Source organism: Geotrypetes seraphini, chromosome 2 (assembly GCF_902459505.1).
Source record: "Geotrypetes seraphini chromosome 2, aGeoSer1.1, whole genome shotgun sequence".
NCBI lineage: Eukaryota > Metazoa > Chordata > Amphibia > Gymnophiona > Dermophiidae > Geotrypetes > Geotrypetes seraphini.
This window is the reverse complement of record NC_047085.1, coordinates 434,916,237-434,929,523: the sequence shown is the minus strand read 5'-3', so window position 1 is coordinate 434,929,523 and position 13,287 is coordinate 434,916,237. Positions and strand designations below refer to the sequence as shown.

Here is a 13,287-nt window from a genome sequence, read left to right as displayed (position 1 = left end):
TCTCTCACGATTGTAGTTCTCACCCTTCTTCCCTACTGTTTGAAGTTAGTTTATACTTCTTATTATGAGTCTTACTAATTTATTTTGGTATCGTTTAGTATCCCTAACTTTTAAATTTGTTTTTATGTTATTTTTATATTGTACACTGCTTAGAAACCTGATTAAGCGGTTTAAAAAATTTTATAATAAACTTGAAACTTAGGAACAAGACCACAGTGAAAACTTCACACCACTACAAACAGCTCAGCACATGTGCCAAAGTGTCCTCAACTCTTCTCTTTTCCCTTGGGTTGCCTCCTCCTTTCCTTGATGACATTCTCCTTTTGCCCCTTCATGCAAAAGACTAAGGAAAGAGTTCCCATCCAGGTCAGAAGGGCTGGTGTTTTCTTCTCCAGCTCACTAGTTCGTTTTCCATTTTCAAGTAATTGCGAAAAGTTCCTCATTCCTGCTATCTGTACATTCTTTTCTTCAGCATTTCTTCAGGGACGGAGCTAGGGTTGCCGGCACCTCCCTGTAAGTATTGGCTGGTACCTCCTTCCCCTCCCACTAGACTTGTTAGCACTGCCACCCTGCCTCAGCACCGCTGTGACACCTTTCTCCACAATCCACACTTGTTTTGTACTTACAGTTATTTTTATTTTGATGGTAAATATTATCAACAATCTCATGGCATTGCTATGGGGGGGCAGGGCAGGATTAATTCATTGAGGGCCCCTCCTAGCCCTGCCCCACCCATACCTCACCGTGCTCCACCCCCATTTATTTACCAGTTTTCTTTACTTCTTTATTTTCACTTGTATTTCTTTTTTTCTTTTATTATAAAATTCAAAACAACAAAGATTACCATACCAGTGCACAGTTTTAGTTCTATGAAGGCCCCAAACATCTCTGAACAAAACCCCCCTTCCTTCCCTTCCTACCTACTTGCCCAGGACTTTAACTCTGAACCCTTTCCATACGTATATAAAAGTGTTCAAATGCATGTCTATATTAATAACCAAGTTTGCAATTCCTCTCAACTGCCTCACTCTATGTCGTCCAACTTTAACCCATATGTATGTATAAACAACCAAATCTGTATCTCCTCTGGTGTGTTCCACATGTTTGTTAATTTGTAACAAAACAACAAGGCCAGCAGTCCACCAAAGAATCCAACGTGGAACAAAAGAAGATCGGCAGACAATAAGGAGATTCAAATCAGGTTTATTCTAAGTGCTCCCAGGAACCATGCCTGGTGCATTTCGCCAAACAAGGCTGGTCAATGCTAACGGAAAACCATGTCTTTCATACACACAGAACCACCCTCACACAGTATGGAATAAGTAATCACAAACTAACCCCTCCCCTTTTTTTTTTTTTTTTTTAAAAAGCACGGAAGAGGGTTTTTAAAAAAAAAAATAATAATAATATGTTTATTAAGACAAGAAACACATGGACAACCACTGCCCTCTGCAATACGAAGCAATATCAAAAACAGTGTCAAAAAACAGTATCGAAAACAGTATCAAATACAGTATCAAAGACAGTATCAAAGACAGTACAGGGGTCATGAGAGGACAGAAATGCGCAGTGAAGTGAAGTCCAAACTGCTCAGCTTAACCACATCAGATCAATGCAAATAACATACAAAACAAGCATGAGCAGAGGAGTATGTATAGTAAAAAAGGCTCAACACCAGTGTTCCCTCTAAGCGGGCGGGTGTTGTGAGCAAACTTTTTTCACCGTGAGCCAAAAATATCGGGCGCCAGCAAGTTATGAGCCAACTCGCCCGATTCTCCTCTCGCCGCCCTGCCATCTGCCGTACGCCTCTTCCGATCGTGCGCTGTGACGAGAAACGTGTGCGCTGCGATGTAATATTTTGTGCGCCAGCGCACGCCAGCGCAGCTTAGCGGGAACACTGGTTCAAATGGTTTTATTTATTTCCCCAAATTTATTTTTGTTATACGCATTGAAAATATTTGATATTGCGTTTAAATCAAAATCTCAATAAACTTGAAACGAGTGCCCGTGAGATTGTGGGAGGGTTAAATACTCAAAACTTAGAAGTTTTTGCTACGCCAGCTTTCTGGTATCTTTACATACAGTGGCGTACCTAGCATATGTAACATCCGGGGCCCATCATTTTTTGGCACCCCCCCCCCCCCATCTGTAAGAAAAACATGATTTTTAGTAACAAACCACACGTCACACATGAGTACCTAGGAAAAGGCAGCATCTTACATATTGCAGTGAGCAGTACATCAATACACCCATTGTAAAACTAAACAAGCCAGACCAGCACAGATCAATCCTACACCGTCAATCCTAACAGAAAACCATGTCTTTCGAACACACAGAACACAGAAAACACCTTCGCCTAGTAAGGAATATGTAATCACAAACTAACCCCTCCCTCTTTTACAAAACTGTAGTGTGGATTTTAGCTACGGAGGTAACAGCTCTGATGCTCATAAAATTCTGAGCATCAGAGCTGCTACCACCAAGGCTGGTGCTAAAAACGCTTCACAGTTTTGTAAAAGGGGGGATAAAATAAAAATACATAGACAAAGGTTAAATTGAACCAGCAAGAAGCTGGACTCTGCATACAATGCTTCACAGAAACAGTGACACATGTCTCCTAAAGCAATAAATAAATAGAAATTTTTTTCTACCTTTGTCTTCTGTGGTTTCTCCTTTCCTCATCTTCTTGTAACTCTCTTCCTTCCATCCACTGTCTGCCGTCTCTCTTCCCCTATATGGCATCTTCTCTCCTTCTATGCCCCTTCCAGAAACTGTATGCCTCCCCCTTCCATCTCTCCTTTCACCCCATTGGTCTGGCATCTCTCTCCTCGCCTTCCCTCTCCCACACCTCTCCTCATAGTCTGGTATCTCCCCTTCCCTGATTCTCTGGCATCTCTCTCCTTTCCTTTTCTTCCATCTTTCGCTCCCCCTCCATGCTCTCACATCTCCCCCTTCCTTTTCCCTTAGACTGGCATACCTTCCTCCTACGCTCCAAGCCCTGGCATCTCCTTTAATTCCCTCCCTCATCTTCCTTCTCCCTCCAGCTGGGTACCGCAACACTCTTCCCTGCAGCTCTGCACTTCCCCACAATTGCCATGCTTCGGTTCCTCTTCTTCCTTCCTTCCTCCCCCCCCCCCCCGCGGGACCCTGCGGCACCATCAACTCTTACTCCCTCTAATGTCGGCCCTGCAGCTCCAGACTTCCTCGCACCTTCTCCCCTCCCCCTTTGGATCGCTATTATTTTAAATGTTATAGCCGCGGAGCTGTATCCATCAGTGGAGATGTCTAACCTCGGCCTGCCCCGGAACTCTTACTGCAGCAGACGCCCGTCTAGGCAGGAACAGGAAGTCACTGTTGCAGTAAGAGTTCCGGGGCAGGCCGAGGTTAGACATCTCCACTGATGGATACAGCTCCGCGGCTATAACATTTAAAATAATAGCGATCCAAAGGGGGAGGGGAGAAGGTGCGAGGAAGTCTGGAGCTGCAGGGCCGACATTAGAGGGAGTAAGAGTTGATGGTGCCGCAGGGTCCCGCGGGGGGGGGGGGGGAGGAAGGAAGGAAGAAGAGGAACCGAAGCATGGCAATTGTGGGGAAGTGCAATCCCCCCAATGCGTCCCCTTACCTTACCGACGCGTGTGTGCGCTGTGAAGAGAAACTTTGCGCTGCGATGTAATATTTTGTGCGCGAGCGCAGGCCAACGCAGCTTAGCGGGAACACTGCTCAACACCCCCGCAGTTAATGGATATCTAGCATCAGGAGATATCAGCATGCCATCCTGCATCCCTCGTCTTTATTTTCTAATGAGAGAGAACTACAACCATAAGATCCCCCATGCATTTCAGCACATCCTCACCACAGTCACACCTCATACAGAACATGCAAACCGTCACACACACCTCAAACATTCCGGCTGACACACACCTACACTGTTTTATTCCAATGTGCAAAAGTTACTCTAGCCCCAACTAAATATGCATTAATCAACACAGCTACAATACTAGTTTATCCTAAAGCAAAAAAAAAAAATAGAATTTTTTTTCTACCTTTGTCATATGGTTTCTGCTTTCCTCATCTTCTTGTCATTCTCTTTCTTCCATCCACTGTCTGCCCCTTCCAGAAACATGGCAGGGAGACACAGATACTCTCTTCTTGACCTCCCCCCCTTTGGTCTGGCATACATCATCTTCCCTCTGTTCCCTTAAGGTCTGGCATCTCTCTCCTTTCATCTTTCTTTCCCTCCCCCCTGTGGATTTTAGCATCTCTCTCCTCTCATTTCCTCCGCTCTGCTCAGATCTGATATCTCTGTCTCCTTCCCCGTTCTCTGGCATTTCTCTCTCCTCTCTCCTCTCTCTTCCCTTTCCTTTTCTTCTCTGGTCTTCTTTATTTTTTGCCTCCGTCTAAATTAAATTATTTCTTATTATGCAGTCTCAGTTTCCCTCTTTCCACTATGTCTACCCACAGCATGCCTTCACCCCTCCACTATCTCACTAACTCTATCTTCTTCCCCCATCCAGCATATGTCCTTTTCTTTATCCCTCCTTCCATCCAGTATGTGTTCTCTTTCTCCACTTCCATTCAGCATTTGCTCTCCCTTCTCCTCACTTCCATCATCTGCCCTCTTCTCTCTCTCCCTTTTCCCCACTTCCATCATCTGCTCCCTTCTCTCCATCCACCACAGGCCCATCTCTCTCCCTTCCTCTTACCTTGCTTTCCGATTTTGGCAACAAGATCGGCAACGGGCTCCCCTCTCCGCGATGACGCTCAAGATCGGCAACGGGTCCCCGCCAGCATCAACAGCACTTCAAATCAGCAACACGATGCTCAGTCCAAAGCATCCCTCTGACTCAAACTGCCTGGGTGGAAACAGGAAGTTGTGTCAGAGGAAGTTTTGGGCTGAGCATCGCATTGCTGATTTGAAGTGTTGATGCTGGCGGGGGCCCATTGCCGATCTTCAGTGTCATCGCGGGGGAGGGGGCTCGCTGCCAATCTTGAGTGCCGGGGGGCCCGTTGCCAATAATCTCTGTTTGAAAAAAGAGAGAGAGGAAAAAAAGGGGCTCTCTGCCCTCCTTCAGCGGGCCCCATCACAGCTTGGGGCCCTAGGCACGTGCCTATTTGGCCTATTGATTAACCGGCCCTGATGGGGGGGGGCCTTTGCCCCTTCGGTAGCCACGCCTTTGCCCCTTCTGTAGCCACTCTTTATGGACCAATGACAATGAGATCTATGATCCGATGTTCTCTTTGATTGGATTCTATGTTTATTACCATCTGATGATCCTTTACAAATATTAAATTTTCTATCAAACTGTCTTTTAATTTAGCTTTATAAATTGTTAGTGGATACTTTGTTTTGGGGACCTGGGGAGTGAGTTATCAACATTGGCTACCTTTGAGACAGGTTATTTTATGCAATAAACCTTAAATAACTTAAAATAACTTGTTTTAAAGGTAGCCCATGTTGATCATTTTCCCCTTTTGTTTCTTTGATTTTGATTGGGGGGGGGGGGGGTTATATACACTTTTTGTAATGTGAACTGTAATTGAGTGTTCTTAAATGTTTTAACCCACTCTGTACAGCCTTTGGACTGAACACGCAGGCTTTAAAAACTTAAATATAATCCTAAAATCCAGTAGCTTCCATAGATGTAGCCATAGATACACACTGTTGGTATTGACTGAATGCTTTTTTCACTCCCACCTTCAGCTTTTAACATTTTGTTTACATTTACAATCATAAAATAATCTGCAATGGATCGTAGTATATTTACAAGTACAACAAAATTACAAAGAATCATTCCTAATTGAGACCACTTCAAAGTTTATGGAAAACATTTGACAGAATCATGATTATAGTTGTATAATCCCTTTCTGTAATTGGACTTTTAAACATCAAGACCCGTCAAATTACAATCATATGGGGGATGGATTATCCTCAGGCATCACATCTCCCTGGGGGTCTGTTAGGGCAAGAGGTCAGCGCTTTATGCTTCTAGAGTGGCGCATTGCCTAAAAGAAACCAATTTTGGGCAATTACTTTGGCAGTCTCCTTATTAAACTTTGATGGGTTGGATGTTGACAAGTGGGACAGATTTATGTTAGAGAGAACTTGTGAATGAATGTCTTTCCTCATTGCTGTTGTATCATGTGACAGACCTTTCCACACACAGGGGCTCTATTAAAACAAGCAGGGCTGGAAGATAGTCTGCCAGCTACATATTTTTGTAGGAGGTCTGCTGGCAGCAAAGCTCCATTCCCATTTTTGTTTTGTTTCTATATCGTTGTAGAGCAGTGGTCTCAAACCTGCGGCCTGCCAGGTACTATTTTGAGGCCCTCGGTATTATAAAGAATGATTCTTTATGGAAAACTTATGTCTTAAGTGTCCGGCGGTAGTGTCCGGTGGTCGTGTTCTGGAACTTTTTCCCGCCTCACTGCTGTAAACTCACGCAAGCGCTTTCCTGCGTCTGTATGTGATTGTTCTCTCCACTCCACCTCACAATTGTGTACAGATGCAGGAAAGCGCTTGCGTGAGGTTCCAGAACGTAAGGTAACCATTGGAGGCAGTGCAGCTTGTGCATTGTGTCCGGTGCTGGAGGAGGCGAGAGCTGAAGGCGGTTGCGGACGCGACCACCGGACACTTAAGGCACAAGTTTTCCATAAAGAATCATTCTTTATAATACCGAGGGGCCTCAAAATAGTTGGCCCAAAGTCTTGTGTCTTGCAGTTGATACTTTGATAGTTTTTCACTTTCTGCATATTGCACTGCTTTCAGTTGTGTATAGCTGAAATTATCAGAAGCAATTAAGGAAAGGCTTATAAACTATAATAGTTTTTATAAATCTTTCCTTAATTGCTTCTGATCATTTCAGATAATCCACATTTTGGATTTGTAGGTACTTACCTCATGCAAAATTGTTATTTCTTTAATAAGACATTAACTATTTTTTCTGCGGCCCTCAAAGTACCTACAAATCCAAAATGTGGCCCTGCAAAGGGTTTCGTTTGAGGCTGCTGTTGTAGAGTATGATATTTAATTTGCACTCCTGTTATAATGAGATAGTATAAACTGAACCAGAATAGTATGGACTATTTTTTTGTTTTTGTTTTTGTTTTTTTAGTACATGTTAAAAATAAATAGCACACACACTAAACAAAGGCCCCCTTTTATGAAGCTGTGTTAGACTTTTATATCACCGCCCATGGCGGTATTTGGCTCCAACGCTCATAGGAATTCTATGAGGGTTGGAGCTTTTATAGCCGCGGCCAGTGATAAAAAAGCCTAACGTGGCTTCATAAAAGAGAGGGGGGTGGGGGAGGGGAGGCGGGAATGAGACAAGAATTGAATGAAAGCACATTCCTAATTTTTTGACATATAGGAGTGAATTCGGTAAATGGCATCCAATGTTGAGTGCAGGGAAGATCTGTGCCAAGCAACCATTCTGCAAAGGGCACTCTATGCTGAATGACCTTTACTGACTATTGGCTTAGCAGGTATCTCATGCCTAACTTTGGACACAAGACCTTATGCCTGCTAAAACCTGATATAAATGCTGGTACCAAGCTAATGGTAGTTGGGTGTGTAAATTATACCATTCTATAATAGTACTACTATCCATTCAGTCTTGTCTGACCCTTGGAAACTCTGTAAGCCAGTCCTCGCCATGCTTCCATGTTTTCCACAGCTTCATTCACTTGCTTGATGCTCATTCCCGTGCCATTCTTGATGGTATCCAACCAAGGGGCCTTTGGTCTCCCCTGCTTCCTTTTACCAGTGACCATTCTGGGTAGCACCTCATTTTCTAGTAATTCTGATCCACAGAGTTTCATGGTGAAGGTTTTATGAGGTAGGCCACCTGGTCTTTCCCCAACCCATAGCACTTAGCCACACAACCACAACAGTTGGCATGTCATGTGTTGCCACCCTCCCGGCACTTTAAGCTGGCTATGGGAAGAGAGGGCATTCAATAATATTGCATCTAAATCCTAAGAATGCCCCTGACCTTATGTCCCTCTAACGCCATGCCTCCTTTGGAGTTGCATGCAAGAAGAGTTAGGTGCTCAGTTTACAGAATAGCGACGCAAGTCACTTATGTGTGTGACTGCTAATCAGTGCCAATTAGTGCTTGTTAAGGGTAATTATTGCTACTTATCACCAATTAGCTTATTATGTTACATGTGCAATTGACCTTATTCTAACAGTCTATAATTGTGCACCCAACTTTAGGCACCATTTATAGAATTTGGGGAACGACCCTATTCCAGTCTACATGCTTGTTACGAAGGGTTTGATCCTGTCCCCTATGTAACCAAATATGTAACATTGTTTGCAGTGCTGTATTATCAGGCAAGCAGTCACAATGCAATAAAGAAGCTTATGACTGTTAATTGGCCTATGGGACTTTTCTAGTTCATTTACAATATTAAAATTCATTTTCTATACAAACTTATTTTTTTTCCTTTTCCCTATGTTAATATCCTTAAATGTTCTCTCTTTCTTTTAAATTGTATTTCTCCCCACAACCCTATTGTTCAATGAAAGTAATGTTATGTCATTAAAAGTTTGTTAACTGGACTCCTTTTAAATTTTTATTGTAAAACGCTTAGAATTTTTGATTAGCGTTTTATCAAATTTTATTAAACTTGGAAAGCAAGATTTATTAAAAAGGAATAAAGATTAAAAAAAAAAAAAAAAAACAACAACTTGGAAAGCAAGAATTCTTCACCTATGCCAGTGAATTCTGCTTGATGTGTTATATTATTCCATAGGTTAAGTACAAAGAAGACTATGTGAAGTCTAGAGGCAAGTCGATGCTTGAGTTTGTTGAAACTCCTGCATATCAAGTTTCCAAGGAAACACAAAGGATTCAAAGTCAGGTTTGTAACCATTATATGTTTAAGAAAATTATTGAAATTTGCAACAATATTTACTGTAGATGTGATACAGTCAGAAGGGGGAACGGAAATCTTCTGCTGCTACTGTATTAAACCCTACCAGCCAACAAGCGGGTCAAGGGCATGGCTTGCAGGAAGTGCCCTCCAATTTTGACCAGTTAGGTGCCCTTGAGTCATCTGGGTGCATGCTGTCTGAGGGTAGGAAAATTATTCCCAGGAGCATTCTGCACAAAAAACAAACACAATTCTGCACAAAATTTTAGAAATTCTATGTGAAGTATTTTAGAATTCTGCACCCTATATTTGTGATTTTTTTTGTGTGTGCATAATTTCCCCATAAGGGCCAACATCCTCCCTCAACTCTCTATCTTTCTTCAGATGTAGTTCTGTCTCGCCTGCTCCCTCAGTGTGCTTACCTTCTGGCTCCCCAGCAAGACCCCCAATACTGTCTATCCCTAAGAATTGCCCCGCTGGGTTTTTGTAGTCCAAATGAATGACCTTGAATTTCTTAGCATTAAATCTTATCTGCCAAATTTCGGTCCATTCCTCAAGCTTTGTTAGGTCCTTCCTCATGTTTTCTACACCATCAGTGGTGTTTGCTCTATTGTAAATTTTGGTATCATCCGCAAAGAGGCAAATCTTATCAGACAGCCCTTCAGCAATATCACTTACAATACTGTTAAAAAGAACAGACCCATGAATCAAACCTTGAGGCACACCACTGGTAATATCCCTTTCCTCAGAGTGATCTCCATTGACCACTACCCTCTGTTACCTTCCATTCAACCAGTTCCTGACCCTAGTCCCTGGCCCATATCGATGGCACTGAGTTTATTTATTAGACTCCTCACAGATCTCTCTGTCTCTTCTCTTGATCTCCTGTGCCCTTCTTTGCCATTACTACTTCTTGTTTTGATGGCCATTCTATTCTGGTACATCTAGTTCTATCTAGTAGTGCTCAAGTCCTAGTTGAAGATCTGACTCTTTGAAATTGCTTTTAAATCTCAAATCCTTTGCCTCCTGCTCTCACACTTGATGTGCCCCTTTGGTCTCGCACCTCGTTGGTTACATGTCTGAACTGTGGGAAGCCTTGCTAATATCCCAATCCTCAGTATAGTTAAGCTCTAGAACGCATTGCCAGAGGACGTGATAAGAGCGGATAGTGTAGCTGGTTTTAAGAAAGGTATGGACAAGTTCCTGGAGGAAAAGTCCATAGTCTGTTATTGAGAAAGACACGGGGGAAGCCACTGCTTGGCCTATATCGGTAGCATGGAATATTGCTACAACTTGGGTTTTGGCCAAGTACTAGTGACCTGGATTGGCCACTGTGAGAACGGGCTACTGGGCTTGATGGACCATTGCTCTGACCAGTAAGGCTATTCTTATGTTCTTATGTTAGATGCCTTAACATTCAGGGGGTGAAGCTTCTTCCACGCTTTTTTATCACTCTACCTCACAACATTGCAATTTACTCAAGTCACATGGGTCTGTCATGTCCTCCAAAAATATTCTTTCTTACATTTGCAAATGATACATCTTCTAAAACTATCTCCTATATTTTTCATGGCCAGTATCTTCAGGTGCTCCTTCATAAGCTCACGTGTAGCAAAACATCAGCAAGTCCCCTTTGAATGTAGGATTGTTGCAGTATCAAGCTTCTGCAATAAGTGCTTTTCAAGAAGTCAGTTGTACTCCAAAGAAGTAACTGTGACCCCAACACTAACTTTCAATAACCCTTACAGCCCTTATACTGTATATTGCTTTTCTAGAACAGTTGCTGTTGTCTGTCTCAGTGAGGTTTTAGCAGTTTTTCAAAGGGTCTCTGCCCCAGAGGGTCTGCTATAATTCTGTGTTAAAAGTTTCAGTCTTTGGCCAACAGCATCAGAAACAAAAGCCACAAAAAGAAAATAAATGTAGAGCTCAGCAATTCCACCTGTTATAATTTTAACACCTCCTGCAGTATTTCAACATACTCAAAGTTTGCTAATTTATTTATTTATTTTGATTCTTAATAACTCCCCTCTCCCCAAGCAAAAATATTTTTCTCACTTAAATCTTTAAGTGCTCATGGGTCAGCTCACAAAGCTGAAAATTTCAAAAATAAGCATTGACTCCAAGAGATCTCCAAACTTATTAGGGGATAATATTCACAGGGTTAAGAAAGCAGCTTATAAGCCGCTAAGTAAACCCTGGATATTCAGTGCTAGGGCATGCACTGAATAAACGGTATGTGCATTGACCCAGAAGTTAACTAATCCCAACCCCCTCCCCCCTCCCCCCTTACAGTCACGTTAGTCTTTTTTATTGCTGATTGCCGTGGAATTTAGCTCCGACAATCATAGAATTCCTATGAGCGCTGGAGCTAACACCGGCCGCAGCCGGTGAAAAAAAAAAAAGCCTAACGTGGCTTTGTAAAAGGCGGTGGGGGTGGGGGAGGTAAATTAGGGCAGTCTTTTTGATGTCAACATTATGCTACTTAGCCATTTAGTGGATCAAATATTGCTAAATGGGTGTATTGTGGGTCCACCCAAACTCTCCTCCTGGACCACTCCTAACCTAGCCAGTTAGCGAATGGTCGGTTAGCTTAGATATTCAGCCGTACTACCCAGTTAAGTGAAGTTGAACAGTGGTGGCGGGCCATCTCAGCATGGGCTCCTGCCCAATTAAACCCTATTGAATGTCTGCCCCTTGGCTTTATTTCCATCGCTTCTTCATCAAAGTAGCTCTCTTTCTCTATCTGCTTTCCTCTTTTATCCTTTCCTCCAACTGTCTTCACAACTAATTTAAGGCAGCTGGTAGTTGCAGGTCTCCACCCACCCAACTACTGCGCCCAGTATGGTAATAAGTGCTGCTGGAATGAGGGCGGGGCAGAGCTCCAGCTGCCACCTCTTGTATGAAAGCATAAGAAACTTTAGTCTACCAGGGGTCTCAAAGTCCCTCCTTGAGGGCCGCAATCCAGTCAGGTTTTCAGGATTTCCCCAATGAATATGCATGAGATCTATGTGCATGCACTGTTTTCAATGCATATTCATTGGGGAAATCCTGAAAACCCGACTGGATTGCGGCCCTCAAGGAGGGACTTTGAGATCCCTGGTCTAAACTGTCCTAGCATGTTTCCTTGTTCACCTTGTGAGGCATGCCTAAATCTTCATCGCTTTTCTCTGTATATATCAGTAACAGTTTGTTTCCCTTTAAATTAATAGAAATTATACCGAAAAGATTTTGAGGAAGGGATGAAAGGAAAGGCATCAGCAGATTTAGACTTGACACCAGAATTCTTGCACATAAAGCATGTCACCAACCTTCTTAAAGAGGTAAGACATTTTTCTCTGATATAATCTGAAACTGAAAGTAGCAAATTAACCGCTTACACACACATTGTTGCTTCTTTCCATGAAACATTGTAGGGCATTCTCCAAAATCCACAATACACTAATGGGGAGATGGACTTTGAGGTAGGGCTACCAGATGTCCCAATTTCCATGGACATGACCTCTGTGCAGCTTTTTAATTTTGCAACTTTTGTCCGGGGAAACCTGACATCTACCGTATTTCCCAGAAAATAAGACCTATCTCAAAAATAAGTTCTAGTTGAAGCGCAGGATTTGCCGACAGCAATACTTCCTCCCGCCATGCAGCTGAATCCCCACTGACCCTTCCATCTCTCCCTCCAATCTGAACCTTGCTGACCGTGAGACTGACATACCTTCTTACAAATGGCAGCATCGGCAGCAATCTGATCAGGCTGCTTCACGGCCTTCTCCCGTCGGAGCCTTCCGTGTGCTGCGTTGCTGATGACATCATCAATGATGCAGGAGAGGAATGCCCCGGCGGGAGAACGTCACGAAGCAGCCTGATTAGATTGTTGCCGACGCTGCCATTTGTAAGAAGGTATGTCGGTCTCTCAGTAGGAGTGGTTCAGATGGGAGGGAGAGATGGAAGGGTCAGCAGGGGTTCGGCTGTGCGGTGGGGGAGGGGATGGGAGGGAGGGATAGAAAGATGATGCATGGGGGGATGGGAGGAAGGGAAGGATAGAAGATAGGCAAGGTTTCTGCTGCACGAGGGATGGATGGGAGGGAGGGATAGAAAGATGCAGTACATGTGGTGGACAGAAAGGAAAGAGGAAGAATTGGGGTGGAGGAGAGGAAGGCAGAGATGGATCATTGTACAAGACCTACCCTGAAAAAAAGACCTAGTGCGTTTTTGAGCCCAAAATTAATATAAGCCTGTGTCTTATTTGATTATTCATTACATTACAATAATAACAAATATTCATGAATATCTACAAGAGCTCTATAGAGAGAACATTAAAACATATGTAAGGCAATTAATTAACCATGATCTAGTCCACATTAAATAATTAGAGCTCTTGTAGATATTCATGAATATTTGTTATTATTG

General features: G+C 43.1%; 1 protein-coding gene across 8 annotated transcripts in view; it reads left to right on the top strand.

The window, feature by feature from the left end:
• The window catches only part of NEBL (nebulette), a 513,560-nt gene that overhangs the window by 400,656 nt on the left and 99,617 nt on the right, over positions 1 to 13,287 (top strand). For 5 of the 8 annotated variants that reach the window (XM_033931315.1, XM_033931316.1, XM_033931318.1 and 2 more), the window contains 2 exons: positions 8,761 to 8,868; positions 12,090 to 12,200. The exons of the other annotated variants lie outside the window; for them this stretch is intronic. In XM_033931315.1, the coding sequence (XP_033787206.1) occupies positions 8,761 to 8,868; positions 12,090 to 12,200 (219 nt within the window). The remainder of the gene's footprint in view (positions 1 to 8,760; positions 8,869 to 12,089; positions 12,201 to 13,287) is intronic. 8 annotated transcript variants of the gene reach the window in all.